General features: G+C 37.6%; 1 protein-coding gene across 1 annotated transcript in view; it reads left to right on the top strand.

The window, feature by feature from the left end:
* Positions 1-16304, top strand: part of tll1 (tolloid-like 1) — a gene marked incomplete at both ends in the record, with an annotated part of 59488 nt that overhangs the window by 26609 nt on the left and 16575 nt on the right. Inside the window, 13 exons of the mRNA XM_079264384.1 lie at positions 3677-3799; positions 3966-4043; positions 4424-4597; positions 4699-4816; positions 7639-7817; positions 8259-8364; positions 9416-9540; positions 11278-11393; positions 11623-11725; positions 12559-12675; positions 12938-13083; positions 14455-14650; positions 14785-14910. Of these exons, the coding sequence (XP_079120510.1) occupies positions 3677-3799; positions 3966-4043; positions 4424-4597; positions 4699-4816; positions 7639-7817; positions 8259-8364; positions 9416-9540; positions 11278-11393; positions 11623-11725; positions 12559-12675; positions 12938-13083; positions 14455-14650; positions 14785-14910 (1707 nt within the window). The remainder of the gene's footprint in view (positions 1-3676; positions 3800-3965; positions 4044-4423; positions 4598-4698; positions 4817-7638; positions 7818-8258; positions 8365-9415; positions 9541-11277; positions 11394-11622; positions 11726-12558; positions 12676-12937; positions 13084-14454; positions 14651-14784; positions 14911-16304) is intronic.

Here is a 16304-nt window from a genome sequence, read left to right as displayed (position 1 = left end):
GTCGTTTTTTTCTATCACCTAAACGCATGTTTGAGTTTTCCAGCACTCTCTACATTCGGTTTCAATGGCGATGGAAACAATTGGTTTTAGAGTTTTTTTCTACTTCGATACTTCAGTGACGCCTCGGGGGAGGGACTCAGTGATTGGTCATATTCTCTCGGTTGTGCACGTTCACGAGAAGAAAGCCACACCCACCTTCACTGCTCAGTATAACTACTCCTAGCAGTTGACCAATCAGATGCTTGAATATTTATTGCTCTCCTGGACTTGCATATTAAAATAAATTAGACTGAAATGTGCATAATAGAGCTACTTTAAGGAATCAGGACTGGCAACTACAACTTCTGATAACTAAGAGTTTTTTCAAAGGCTTTAAAGAGAGCATAGATAGCACTATCTAAAAGAAACACACCTGATTTTCCCTTTTTGTTATCTTTGGTTACAAATGGGATAATTAATGAAGTTGGATTACAGGTGATCTCTAAACACAGAAAACTCCAGGGGTATTGTTCTGCTTTGGACTGGGTATGCACCATGTTTGTGTTAACTTTTCTTGGTCGTGTACCTAGACTGTTTGTGTATTTGTGTGTAAAGGTATGTGGCTGATCATGTTCTCTGAAGTTTGTTTTGACTGTGCAGACTTGTACGCTGATTGGATTCATAGAGCTTGAACACCATCCTTCATGCAGCTTTAGTAGTCTCTTAAAGTTTCCACAAATTTAGTATGAGGGAGACTTTATGTGAAAAAAATGTTGCATAAATTTTTTTTATAAAGGTATAATACCATATGTAATCAAGAGTATATATATTTTTTTTAAATCAGTTTATTAGTCTTTTTGTACACATTCACATAGTTCAGCTTTCCATCAAAATTCTGTTGGGACACTTCAAAGGCCTGAATTTCATGAAGCCTCAGTGGGAGTTTTGTTTTTTTCTTTAAATGCTTGCTTATAGTCTGATGTCGGACCATTGTAAGACCAAAGAGGGCTGGGGATCTGTGAATGCCTATCAAAGAGAAGCAGTGGTTAGTATCAAACAAAGGTTTATCTATTGTTCAGTTTGATGTAATATTATTAGATAAGATAATCTCAAGGGGGTTTTGGATTCTTTAATGCAGACTTCCCAGCTACAATTACAATGTTGCTGTGAGTCAGCAAATTAACTATACAAGAATCAGTGAAGGTGGTAACTTCATAACCATATGATTATTTTAGCTACTTTCTGGTACATTCTACACATTCTGTATGCTGCGCCCCACCATACAAAAGCACATTACATTTACCTAATGGGATGAAACATTTACACGAGAGGCTTTATTGGGTCAAATTAGTTCCTAAATCCAACACTAAATGTTTTTTTGGTTTTTTTAACCTTTCAGAATTTTTTTTAAAAAAATTTTTTCAGAAACGGACTGAAACTCATAGCTGGAGCATTTGCAGACTAATTATCTGGGCAAGTAAAGCCCTGTTCACACCACATCGCTGAGACAGTTAAACAGAAAAGTTCAAGTTAAAGAGCTTTGGTTGGATAAAACTGCAGATTTGACAATGGCCTTCAGAGTGAAATTTTTGTGTAACTCAAGGCATGTCTTGTCCGTGTTCACAAATGGAAGCAGAATCTCTGAGTGACGGGGATGTCTTTCAGATAATCTTGGACTTGCCACATAGTTCCTTAACCTGCAAGAAGCACAAGCTCAACGGACTTCCATGTCATGGTTGTGCGGCTGCATGATTTGTCCTTTTTTTTTTTTTTTTGATTATTTTTACTGTGAAAATGAGAGGAAGAAAGAATCCTTACATTTCTCAGTACCTGAAAGTAAGTGTTTGGAGCAAAGCGAAAGAAAAAACAAAACAAACAAACTGCCAATAACATTTTAACATGATAGAATAGCCCTCTTGCCATAACACCACTACCCTCCCCAACCATCCTTACTTGTCATTTGTCCCATATATGTCTAAATATTTATTATAACTGCCGTTAGCCATCCCAATGTGTCACTGAAATAAAAGTTATGAGGAAACAAAAACAAAACAAAAAACTTTTTGCAAAGAATGATTAAGGGTGTATCTAATCTTTCAGAGAATGATTTCAGGCTTGAATTCAGCTTAGAAAGTTGGCTAATGTGTATTTTTTCCAGGAGAGGAATATGAGACGTCTAACAATGAGGGAAGTGTTTGCTATAACTTCACCAATTTTACCATTAAGAGTGTGAGATTCAGGAATAATCCAAATACTTCACACATTGATCTGGAGATACCTCTTTTTCTTTTTTTGTTTTTTTTTTAGATTTTGTATCGGCATTAAATTATTGGCCCAAAATTATCTTAATTTGGGGCAGGACCAAAGCATGTACATAATCTGCCTGTTGATCTTTACATTGAGGGCAAAAAGGGTTCAAATTAGGGAAAATGTATCCCAGTTCTGTGAGATAAAAAAACAATTAAGGTGAGGTACCTTGTGAACATAAGTTACCTCAATTTTTTTCAGCGATATTTTCAACTTAGGAACAAGTTGTTTCAGATCAAGTATATAAAAATGACTGAAAGAATAAATGTTTGTTATTTTTAACAAAAAGTAAAATAAAGAAATAAACTATAGAGAATTTTCAATCATGAAATTTATTTATCCTGAATTTGTTAAATTTAAGATTTTACTCTTAATTATGCTCTAAATTTAGGCTTACACAACACCAGAACCCCTGAGCTAACTTTGCAGCCCCGTTTTAAGGTCACTCAAAGTATTTTTAAAGCGTTGACAGTATATGAAGTATATGCAGTGACTCAATAACACTGCATATAACATGTGTCAAGACAAGACATATTTCTGAATCCACTTTCATGTTGGATCCCAGCTACACAGCTGTGAAGCTTCATAACTGTATCAAGCATGTTGGTGATTTTTGTTTCACTGTCATAAACATCTGCCAAAGTGTTTAAAACAGCCTTTGTCTAATCACAGGAGGTTTTCCAGGATCCATGCTTACCATATTGTGCAATACATCTAAACTCTTATGAGATTTACAAAAAATGAATATCTAGTTTGTGGCCAAAACACAAGTGTTTGGATCAGTTGATGAAAGCTGCAGACAGGTTTTAGGTGTGTCACAGTCAGCAATGGCAGCTCTTATTCTTGGACTCAGCCTAAATAAAGTTAACTAGACTTTATTTCTTGGTTCTCAAGATTGTTTCGCTCCTCATCCAGGGCATTTTTTTCTGTTCTAACCAGTTGGTGAGGAGTTCACTGACTGAACTTTCTATGCAGAGTTTTCATGTTCTCCCTGTGTATGTTTGGATGGGTTTTACTGCGGCTTCTTTCTGCCGCAAGACATGCATGTTAGGCTAATGGCTACGGTTAATTGATAACCAATCACATATAAGTCACTTTGGATAAAAGCATCTTCCAAATGACAGTAGAATAGAATAGAAAGCAACCTAATGCATCAGGTTACCTGAAACTTATAAAATAACTAAATGTATGAATAAAAGAGTGGCTCAAATCATTCTCTGTGAACTGAATACAGATCACACAAATCAAAATCTCTCATGCCAAGCTTTTCCCAGTGATTTCCTCAACTGGACACTATGTTTTGGCTTTTATAGTAATAATTATGTTGTCTTAAAAACAATGTAATGCCACAGATACTAAATAGTGTTAATCTTTTTTTGTTTACTTCTAGCTGTATTTTGGGGTGACATTGCTTTAGATGAAGAAGACCTGAGCATGTTCCAGATTGACAAAACAATAGACCTGAGACAACATGCACATATGCATGCACACTCTCGACAGGGGCACACATCAGGTAGGTGAACTCAACAAGTCCCTCACACTTTTTACAAGTCTTTCTTTTTCTCTTGTTTTTTTCTTCTCATCTACAGCAAAACAGCTTCAATAAGAAGAAAGTAGACAGAAATCTACCAGAATTTATCAGACATTGTGTTTAATGTTTTGGCTCTATTTTATATCAGGTGGTGTGGGGGAACATGAAACTGTGAAGAAAGGATCATTATACCTACTGTTGGAGAGAATACGCAGATTTGGCTTTGGTAAGCATCTAAAAAGGATCTCTTTTTGACTTGTGTTTAAAAAAGAAAAAAAAACATTTTGTACATTTTGTGAGTACTGTTTTAATAGTTAAAGACTGCTTTCCCTTAATGTTCCTTGCTAGTTGGCAAAGTTACTGCACACAAATACAACTCTTTTTACACCTTTTGTATCATTCAGTTTATGTTATAAACTTACTTGAATTACATATTTGATAAAACAGTATACTCCACCAGCGCAGACATTTCTGTTTAGGCTTTATAACAAAGTATAAAAGGTGACATGGAATAGGATGCAGTGTTATTCAGTAATGTAGAGACGTGTCTATGAGTTGATGCAGTCATTTCTGTTACAGTTTACTGTTGTTTTTCTAACCACTCAGACTATAACCCAAAGAATGAAAGTAAGGGAGCAATCAGTCCAAAGAACCCACCTAGGAGAAGTGGGAATGCCGTTAAGACAGGGAAGACTCGTATTCCTCGAGCAGCCACATCTCGAGCTGAGAGAATATGGCCTGGGGGAGTAATTCCTTACGTCATTGGAGGAAACTTCACTGGTAAGAAGCTCCACAGGACTGGTGCCCCTCACCATGCAGCAGTAAAATACACACTAATGTGTGATTGTGTAAAAGTAGGATGTTCCCTGTGTTTGTTTCAGGTAGTCAGAGGGCCATGTTCAAGCAAGCCATGCGTCACTGGGAAAAACAAACATGTGTGACTTTCATTGAGAAGACGGATGAAGAGAGCTACATAGTGTTCACCTACAGACCCTGTGGGTAAGTGCGGCAGATTTCTTTGTATATGTTGGATTGTGTGCGTGATTGTGTGTGCACCTAAAATTCACTAGTGACCTTGTCACAGTGAGAGACGATACGGTCACTCAACAATGGCTCCACTTTCCTTCCTGTCCTGCTCCTGTTTCCCCATCCCACCAATCACACTGTTCAGTTTAAGTGTTTGTATGTTCATGCAGTTCTTTTGTTCATACTCTGCAGAAGTGCATTGTTCTGTCGAGTGGCAGCACGGTGGGGTCAGAGTGTGTTTTTACAGTGATGACACTTAACTCACTGGATGTTCTAAGTTGCGAGGCTTTAGAGTGACTGAGATCAGGACGTTAAGGTTTATCGCCCTGAGACAATGCCACGCAGATGTGTGAAAGGATAAGATATCCAGCTATATGTGAGTTTTATGTGTTTATGTTGCACTTAAAGGTTAGCTGAACAGAATTAATGTGAAGCAGATATAGAATTTACTCTCTAGTTCCAGTGTTTTGTTGTAGTAAAAACATTTAGAAATTAATTAGAATAATAATAACTCCAAGAGTTTGTAGTATTTTTTTTTTTTTTTTTGATCTACGAAACCAAACATTCAAGCTTTTACCAGGAGTTTGAAATGGACACTATTTTCATTTCTACATAATCTAAGACTTGATGTGTCCGCATGCATCGGGCATGATGCAATGATAAGACTTTCAGATAATGTAATCATATTTTATAAGACAACATAGCACTGTCCTAATTTCACATAAAAAATAAAAATTTCACTCCACACTAATTAAAAAGATACATCACTGTACTGCATGCAACATGTCTATGGTTTCACACAAACTCTTACCAATTGTTCAAAATCAGCTTTTATGGATGGTCTTGATGTGATGAAAAGATGTGACAGACACGGTGAAAAATAGCTAGAGAAAATAGTGTTTACCTGATACCGATGATGGCTGTAAAATGATGTCTTTCATGCAGCCTGACTTATTGGTGATAGCTTTTATTTATTGTTTGGATCAAAGCTACAGAGATGAAGAGCGACAGAAGGACAGTAGTCTCTCTAAATCTCTATAAATGTTTGTGACTCTAAAGACAATAAAGGACACTGAAGAGTTATTTAAACACCTGTGGCAATAATTAATGGGTGATAAAGAGTCATTTTACCAACTGTGTCCTAATGTATTTTCTCTTATTTGCTGTGCTGGGGACTCCGGATGTTTCTTGCTACAAGCAGGTTATGCAGATAACACCATCTTAAAGGGAAAGAATCAGATAGTAGATTTGTATGGACAAATTTGTGTTTTAAAAAGTCTTTTGATAGATTAGAGAATTAAATTAAGATTTTTTTGTGTGCCATCGATTTTAATGATTTGATAAATTGCAGCTAGGAAGTCAAATTTCTTCACAGCTTTAATACGTGTAATAAACTAATAACTTGATGTTGACATTACTTTCTCACACTTAAGAAATTTAATGTGTCAATACTTTCTTGAGCCAAAAATAGCTAAACCTGATGTTAAATAGTTCTCATTTTAGAGAATAAGGTTTAGCTTTGGTATCTCCAGTGCTGCCTCAAATCATTGCAAGTAGAAGAATATTTCAAATGAGTTTTATTGATGAGATATTTATATTTATTGTGAACCTAAATAAACCATGGCTACAGAAGCAAAGAGTTATTCTTTCCCACAGATGAATGTGGGCTTGAAGAGATAGAGATGTCTTATTTGTGGCTGTGGCTTTTTTGCCTTTAGTCTTCACCGTGTGAGGCCTGATGCCTGCCAAATTGCAAACTTGGCATCAATAACTCCTCCTCAAATGAGATATAAACCTTTGCCATACACTGTGCTCTGTTTGAACAATCAGCTTATCAGTCATAGCAGATTTGGCCTTTCAATAGTGACAAATGTTAAGCAAGGATATTATGGAACAAAAGTTAAGTGTTTCAAAAAGAAGACGACATCCAAAAAGAAATGACCTTGTAAATGAGCGTTATAAGGGTTATGGAGCTGAACTTCTGACATGTTACTGGTTTCAGGACCTTTCACTCAATCTTTGCTCAAATATTTGCCTAATTTACATCTCTGAGTATAAACAAGCTAACTTTGAAATAGTTTAATTTTTTTTAAAGCTAATATTGCAAGCCTTGTAGGTATTCAGAGATCATTATGTTAACTAGTGATGTCAGTAGTCTAATGAGCTGTGATAGACTGGTTGTATTACAATATGAATATGCACTGTATCTTAAGGAAAATTACTAAATGGGACAGAAAATGCATGCATAGATTGTGTAAATGGGTGTGGTGGAGATGGGGAGAGAGAAAGAGAGAGAGAGAGAGAGAGAGAGAGGGGGCGAGTTAATCAAGCTGATGTAGCAAATTCTGCAAGAAAAGACTCCTTTTAGTTCATTGACTCTTGATCCTTTCCATGCAACCAGCTCTCTAGACAACTTTAATCAGATTTGTTAGCCTGGCACTGATGTCTCTGCTAACCAGAAAAGAGAATGAATGCGTGTGTCTGTGTGTGTTTGTGTGTGTACAGTGTGATATGTGAATTCTCACTGCTTATTCATGTTGGGTTATGAAACCGCAGTATTATCGTAGAAATGTATGTAAACAAATCCAAACCCTGTTCCTCTGGTGGATGTAGTAGAGGGCAGGAAATCCTGGAAAGGCTGTGTGTGTATTCATGTATGTGTGTGTGTGTGTTAATTGTACATCAGATGCACACTGGTGTTACTTCTATTATATCCCGTCTGCCAAGTCTGTAGTATATGTCCGTCCAATATCCACTTATCTCCCTTTCATCACCGTTTTACTTATTCTCACCAGGTGTTGTTCCTATGTGGGTCGTCGTGGCAACGGACCCCAGGCCATCTCCATAGGGAAGAACTGTGACAAGTTTGGCATTGTGGTTCATGAACTGGGCCACGTCATAGGCTTCTGGCATGAACACACGCGACCTGACCGTGATGATCATGTGACCATAATCCGGGATAACATCCAACCAGGTCAGAGTCATTACCCAGGAGAGACCTGGATGTCTGTTAAGAGTCATTCAGGTTTCTTTCTGTCTAAAGACAGGTGTCCACATTCACAGAGATTGTGTGTACACTTTCAATTTCTCACTCATGGTTGGGTTTGAGTAAGTGTGAATGAGACTTTTAATAACTGTGAAGCTACCTAAACACTGCATGTCACTTCTCCTCAACCACAGCCCTCTGTGCCACAGAGCAGTTTGGTGTGATATCAGATTACACTGCAGTATGTCAGAGAGGAGCCATGGTTAATATCGAAGCATTTTTTCTATTCAGACTTAAATATCATACAAATTATCGTGTGCACTTTAAAAAAACACAGATTATAACCACACTGTGTTGATTTGTAATATCTGCTGCTGCATCAGTTTGAGTAAAAATGTATGTGTGTTCCTACAATGCTTTGGTATCCAGGCCAGGAGTACAACTTTCTCAAGATGGAGCCAGGGGAGGTGAACTCACTCGGGGAACCATATGATTTTGACAGCATCATGCATTACGCCAGGAACACCTTCTCACGGTAACCTGGGGCTACATAGTTGCTGCTGAACTTTCAAGATTATTATGTGCTCAGAGTGATTTTTCTCAACATAATTCTCTTCATCTGTTCTTCAGTGCTGGGATACTGATTCTTCTGTACTGAAATACTCATTTATCTGTTGTAGTTAGAACCGTTGGCTATTGCCATGTCTAACTATTATCACACATTTTAACCTTCACGTTGAAGCCCAATTAAACAAAACTTTGGCAATCTGTCTCTTTAAAGCAAAAATATTTGTGTCAGGTGGGTCCAGTTACAGTAAACTGAAAACATTTACTCATTTAAACACTTCTACTTTTACAGAGTTACATGAGCTGTAGTGGGAAACAAAATGGGTACTTTTGCCAAGAGACAACAGGTCCCCACCCCACAGCAGACAAATAAACTAATGACATCTCTAGACGTGGCAGATTGTGCATTTACTTTTCAGACAAATAAATACCAGGCCCTAAATTGGACTAAGTCGTATAGCCAATGAATACATGAATGAATATATAAAATACTTGACAACAGGGAATATGAGAAATGCTGAGCACTTGTCACACTGCAAAATTATCTGATAATGATATTTTGGCAGATAGGGAAGTGGGAAACGAGTGGAGTCATGTAACAAAGGGTCTGGGTTTCAAATCAAACCCAGCATATTGTAAAGGAGGGTGTGCACTGTTTAGGGACTCCCCGGCTTACTGTAGATATACATCCTTTTATGCTTGTGATGCCCTGTTGACACTTCTTGAGTCTTCTTCTAAGGATAATTTTTTTTATCTCACTGTGTAAAAAAGCAAGTCTGGCATTGGTTGATGGCACTGACTTTCTAATCTGTACCATGCCTTTTTTTATTAAGCTTTGGCACAGTCAGATCCAAAGCTCATGTTGGAGAAAACAGCATATTAATGGGGTGATTTGTATTTACATAGGGGTCACTCTTTAAAAATCGAGTCTTTTATTCAAAAATAAATATAATTTAGTTTTTCTAATGACACAATTTGTGTTGTAATGCCATATTAAACATTTGCTTTTACCCCTGAAGTGGGATGTTCCTCGACACTATCCTGCCATCCAGAGATGAAAATGGGATCCGGCCTGCTATTGGTCAGCGCACTAGACTCAGCAAAGGAGACATTGCACAGGCAAGGAAGCTGTATAGATGTCCAGGTACTGATATATTTACTACGGTGCCACTGTGTGTGTGGATGTAAATGTGTGCATGCTAGGAAACAATAAATGACCTCTGTTTATCTGCTTTCGCATAATATTGGTCTATCCCTTCTCAAAGGCACAGAGATGAAGTTAAGTCATTTGTTTTTCTATGTGTTGTTCCCTCTAAGTCTTAGACTTTCACACACACAGACAGTGTCCTATGTACAGTTCTTGTGCACACCCATGTTGATCTGGTGTTGCTCTGGTCCCAGGCGAGTCTTTCTGACGTGATCTGGATCTACTCCTGCTTAACTGTGATGCATTGTCATGAAGGTTTATGATGGCAAATGGTGCTGGCTCCCAGACAGACACACAATGTTACATCCCAAAGATAATAAGACTGCATGACACATGCATATTAACCCTTTTATGCATAGTCTAGTATATGAATGGGTGTGGAATGTATATTGGCAAATTAGCAACTTCAGTGAACCTTAGTGACTCATCCAAAACACTGCCACTTACTGAAGAATAAACAGATATATCATAGAATTAATAATTCTACATATAATGTGGTTATAAAGTTTGATTCAGTTATAAATAGCACAATAAAATTATAGTTATACATTTCTTCTATTCTATTCTATTCTATTCTATTCTATTCTAACATTGAAATACATCTGTAGAATACATAAAATAAATTGAGGCCTAAAAAAAGAAAAGCATCACTGTATGTAGAAGTAATTTTTTTATGTGAAAAATAAATGTGACACTGTTAATAACTCATGTTTCAAATGTAGGGGCCAATACAGAGATGTTTTTTTTTTTTTTTATGGTATATTTGTTAGTTTTGGCTACTGCTTTTCTAGCAAAACTTTGATGAATAATTTTATTTATTAATATTTCTGCTCAGTTTCCTGAAAACAATATTATTCAGTATCTCTCTCTTCGTACATGTTTAATTTTTCTTGACTAAAACCAAGATTACATTAGTGAGTCAAGCTAAAAATAGATACAGGTTCAACTGTAAAACATAATATTTAAGTAATACCATATTCTCTGACAGATGAGCAGAACCCCAGGGCATTGTGGGGGGAAAACTGCATGCATGAGGGGATAGAAGGGGCACATTTGGCTCACCTCCTTTTGAAAGAAAATGACAGCATTAAACTAATCCCAATAATAACAGTAATATTATTTGATATTTAGTGAACAACCATTCAGCTGTTTTAGTTTTGTTTGATCTTTTCAGAGTAATGAATTAGAAGTCTGACACTTTTTTGCATTAATAGTAAATTACTTTCCTACTGGGGAATGTTGGGTTCTGCTAAACTGCTGCAGGAGATATACAGGAAAATAAACTTGCATAAGTATGGCTTTATCGTGTAATAGTAAAAGATGCCAAAGGCAACATGAAGCACAAGTTTACTTGGAAGGCTAATTTTAATTCCTTTATTGCTTTCTGTAAAGGTTTTAACATCTTCCATATGGAAACATTAAATAATATGGACAAAAACGTTTTCACAAAAAAAGTAAATTTAGTTGTTTTGATAAGAGTCTCTAAAACATTTCATATTGCTTAAATGACTTTTGTTCCAAGTTAAAAAATAATAATAAATATGAGACACATGTGTTCATTACTAATGTAGCAATCACGAATCATTATTACACAGCTGAAAGGACTGTAGACAACAGCAGGACCTGCCACAGAAACATAACTCCATCTGTGTGTGATTTTTGTATGTATTGCAGCATGTGGAGAGACACTCCAAGACTCAATTGGCAACTTTTCATCTCCTGGTTATCCCAATGGGTACCCTTCGTATACTCACTGTGTCTGGAGAGTATCAGTTACACCTGGAGAAAAGGTATGCATGCACACACACTCACACACACACACATACGCCTAGCAGCCCTCTGCGATGTGCATGTATAGGCAGTAAAAATAACTGAGACTGCTGACAGTTACTTTGTGTTGACAAAATCTTCACAAACCTCACAAATACCATCCTCTTCCTCAACTCTGACTTCCCAAAGTACTAAGCGAAAACCTTTTGATAAACCATTAATTGTTTGATTCTATTTATTTATTTTCAGATTGTTCTCAACTTTACTACCATGGATCTGTATAAAAGCAGTCTGTGCTGGTATGACTACATTGAGGTCCGTGATGGTTACTGGAGGAAAGCGCCACTGCTTGGTAAGTTTAAGACAACCTGAAGCAGACGGACTGCAGTAAATGCAATACGCTTACCTGATACAGCTCACTTATGTCTACTGTTTAGCATTATTCCCCTTTTGAACTGAGCATCTAAAATCTGAACTAGAGCAGATGTTTAACCTGTTGAACATAACGTTTTATTACTATTTTAAGTATGATTTAAATGAAAGAAAAAGAGTGCTCATTCTCAATACATTAATTATACACCACACAGCCCAAGTTGATATGCGAGTCCTACATATGATAGTGATGAATTACTTTAAATTAACTTGAAATAGTGGAACAGCAATGAAAGTAGGGATGTGCTAAGATTAATAGTTGCTCTGTAAAGTATCTATAACAAAAAAGCACAATAAGCTGCACTGACACAATTGTGGTGCTACAAAGGTCAGTGAGAAGATTAAGCCTAAGCCAGCAAATGCAGGTGAAGGCTGATGAGATGCCAAGATGCTCCACAGCTGTTTGTGCTCCATTGAGGGAGATTTTATATTTCTTGATAATTGCTTCAGCTGAAATATACTCAGCCTGTGATAAACAGTGGAATTATCAAAAACAATTTCTACATACCGCAGATGTTTGTGTTTATTTCAGCAGTATGTGCTGCAAATGCTGCCAGAATACTTTGCTTTTAAAAAGAGATATTATAAAAAAAAAAAAGGTTCCATTTTTACATCATCAGTCCAAACGTGAAGTAGTGTTGTCCCACTTAAGTTATGTCACATTGAGTTGTGGTAACTATATTTCCACAGCAATCACTGGATGATTGGATGGCATGATTTATTGGCTTTTCTTTGGTTGTGTGCGTTTTACAGGCAGATTTTGTGGAGACAAAATTCCTGATGTTTTGATTTCAACCGATAGCAGAATGTGGATCGAGTTCCGCAGCAGCAGCAACTGGGTGGGAAAAGGCTTTGCAGCTGTTTACGAAGGTAACGCCTTCAATCAGTCAATCAATCAAACTAATGAACGATGCGAAGCAAAAATATACCTGAATCCAGAAACTGTAGTCACTATTTCATTAAATTAGTCGATGCTTTGACTTTGATGACCTTGTGACTTTAGTGCAGTTTTCATGCCACTTCCATTGCTCATAATGAACACAGAATGTGTTTCAGGTGTCGGCGGTCAGCACATTTGATGCTAATTCATCTTGTCTCTGTGTGGTTTTTCACTCTGTCTTAATTTGTGCAGCGATCTGTGGAGGGGAAATTACCAAGGACTCAGGCCAGATTCAGTCTCCTAACTATCCTGACGACTACAGACCTTCCAAAGAGTGTGTGTGGAGGATAACTGTGTCCGAGGGATACAACGTTGGACTCAGCTTCCAGGCCTTCGAGGTGATCCATTCCCTTTTTCTCTGTGGATGTGTGTGTGTGTGGAACCTCTCCCCCCTTTGTGCCTGTGCATAGGAATGTCTGGGTCAAATTTCACGCTTGTATAACTGCTCGGGAATTAATAAAGGTGGTGGTGCGTGTTTGTGCGTGTCCGTGTGGTTTCTGTGAGTGCACAGAGGCACAAAGCAGGCATTTAAGGATTATTTCCATAGTTATAATGTAAAATGTCAGATTGCTAAATAACCCAGGATCTCACACCTCTTCTATTAGTCAGGACCAGCATGCTGTCAAACAGTGCATACTCACTTCAGAACATGATGTAAGAAAAAACAATATATAACTGGACTTTCTTTGGTCATTGTGTGGGGAAATGATGCAGGATTTCTGACAGTGTCAATGATGCTTGTGCCTGTGATAAACTACAGTGTTGGTGCTAGTTCTTTTTTTTATCCAAACATCCTTAGAATTCTGCTCATGTGTTTTGTTAATTTAGACATCATGGGAGGGGAAAAATAAAAAAAATTTTTACATTTCAGCCAATCCAGCAAATTGATTGTCCAAAATTCACAACAGTGGAGCAGTGCCACGTGTGCAAGTTGAGCCTGATTTGTATGCATTAGTAAACTGACATTAAAAATGGGTTACAGATCAAGTTATTTTGATTTAAACATTTAAATACCACTTCAAAATACATCAGTATTGTATTAACAAAAGTCAATCACTAAAGTAGCCTTAATGTTTAAATAATCGAAGCTTAAGTTTAAGCAATTATGTGAACTAACTCTAGGCTTGTTTGTGGGAAAAATACCACTTTGAACGTATCATTTTAGTTTTATAACCTGTACTATTTCATCTATCTGAGCTTACATCGTAACTTGAAGACCTACACCAGGGATCACCAATCCTGGTCTTCGAGAGCTGGTGTCCTGCAGGTTTTCCAAGCGACCCTGCTGGAAAACTCAGCAGAGTCGAGTTTGCGAGTTTTTCAGACTCAGACAAGCACACATTGATTTGAATCAGAGGTGTTGCAGCGGGGACACTAGGAAAACCTGCAGGACACCAGCCCTCGAGGACCAGGATTGGTGATTCCTGACCTACAAAATCGATCTGTTATACAGACTATTTATTTTAAAGGTTGCACTTGGTGACTGTGGTGAGGAAAAATTCCCCAAAGCTTATCCAAACAGAGGAAAAGTGGCCTGTTGACTCAGCAAAGTTTCAGTGTTACAGAAAAGCAGTAAGCCCGTTAAAACTTCATATAAGGCTAAATGTGCCACAGCACTGACACATTTGAGGGTGTAAAGAATTATTTTGAAATTAATCAAAGTTTTATGTATTTTTAATGTGCATTTGGATGTGCTTATTGTGGTGTAGATCGAGAGGCATGACAGCTGTGCCTATGACTACCTCGAAGTCCGGGATGGACCACTTGAAACGAGCCCTCTCATTGGTCGATTCTGTGGCTATGACAAACCTGAGGATGTGCGTTCTACGTCACACACTCTTTGGATGAAGTTTGTCTCAGATGGGACCGTGAACAAGGCCGGCTTTGCTGCTAACTTTTTCAAAGGTGAGTTTGCAGATTTCGATATGCTGTGTTTGTGTGTTATTGTGTGTGAGAGAGATTATTATTATTTTTATTGTTGTCTCACATGGATATTTAGCAAAGCATTTGTTATTTGTTTGGACTCTTGTGTTTTTCAGAGGAAGATGAGTGTGCCAAGCCAGACAATGGTGGATGTGAGCAGAGGTGTGTAAACACTCTCGGCAGCTTCAAGTGTGCCTGTGACCCTGGTTATGAACTCGCTCCTGACAAGAAAAGCTGTGAAGGTAACGAAATGTGAGGTCGTGTATGTGTGAATATTTGAGGGTGTCAAAGGTTTGTGGAATTAAAGCTTGCATGTGCATTGTATGTGTTGAATGTGGTAGTTTGTGTCTGTTGGATGTGAGTCTGTCTGGTCATAAAAAGGAGAAACATCCAAACGGCCTTCATCAACAGGAAAAAATAGACCCACATGACTTCATGCTCCAATGTCACACATGCCATGAAGGTCCTTTAATCCAACAAACAGATTAACTATATGAAATAACCCACATACTGAAACAATCAAACAAACCAATTCTGAGGAAAAGAGAAAAGCAGAAGTGCTGATGAAAGGATTTTCTTTATAGGACTGGAATTCTACAGAAATACATACAAGTCTACATAAAGTTAGTCCTTTATTGTTCAAAATATGTGTAGAAGCTTACATGGCTATTTTTTGTGAGTAATGGGCATTTTGTAAATAATAAATAATCAGTTACAGAATACAAATGCAAATTCTTTCCTTTGTGAGTCCTTTGTAATAAAGATGTAGATTATTGTACATTAAATGTGAACATTTTAGACTTAGACTTAGACTTAGACAGACTTTATTCATCCACAAGGGAAATTCTGTTGTCACAGTAGCTCAGAACAGCAATAGAGGAAGAAATAGAAACAGCAATAGTAGGTAAGAGAAAAAAAAGTAAATAATAATAATAAAATAGAATAGGTACTATCCATAAAGCAATCTGGAATATGTACACTTTTACAAAGATAAATAAAACTATCAAGTAAAATTGGCAATATAGAATATGGAAATTTAGAAATTTACAATATATACAACATGTGACTAAATGCAGTGCCAGTTTACACAGAGGCTTTGAAATGAATGTTAGTTATCTGTCACAAAGTGGGGAGTTATTGTACATCTGTATAGAGAATGGTAAGAATGTGTTCTTGTAGCGCTCACTGTGACAGCGCAGCTGTAAAAGTCTATTGGAGAAGGAGCTCCTTTGCCCCTCTACAGTCCGGTGGAGTGGATGAGCAGGATTGTCCATAATAGAGAGCAGTTTGTCCAGAGTCCCCCTGTCCCTCACTGTCACAAATGTCTCCAGTTGACAGCCAACCACCTGTCCAGCTTTGCGGATCAGTTTGTCAATCCGAGAGATGTCCCTTTTGGATGTACTGCTGCCCCAGCAAGCCACAGCGAAGTACAGGGCGCTGGAGACCACAGACTGGTAAAAGATCTCCAGCAGTTTACTGCACACATTGAAAGACCTGAGCTTCCTCAGGAAGTACAGTCTGCTCATGCCCTTCTTGTAAACAGCATTACAGTGGTCCCTCCAGTCTAGTCTGCTGTTCACATGGACTCCGAGATATTTGTAGCAGTCCACTATCTCCACCTCTGAGCCCTGGATGG

This window comes from Telmatherina bonti (genome assembly GCF_933228915.1).
Source record: "Telmatherina bonti genome assembly, chromosome: 3".
Classification (NCBI taxonomy): Eukaryota; Metazoa; Chordata; class Actinopteri; order Atheriniformes; family Telmatherinidae; genus Telmatherina; species Telmatherina bonti.
The sequence above is the reverse complement of the archived record's forward strand: the minus strand, read 5'-3'. Positions and strand labels throughout refer to the sequence as shown.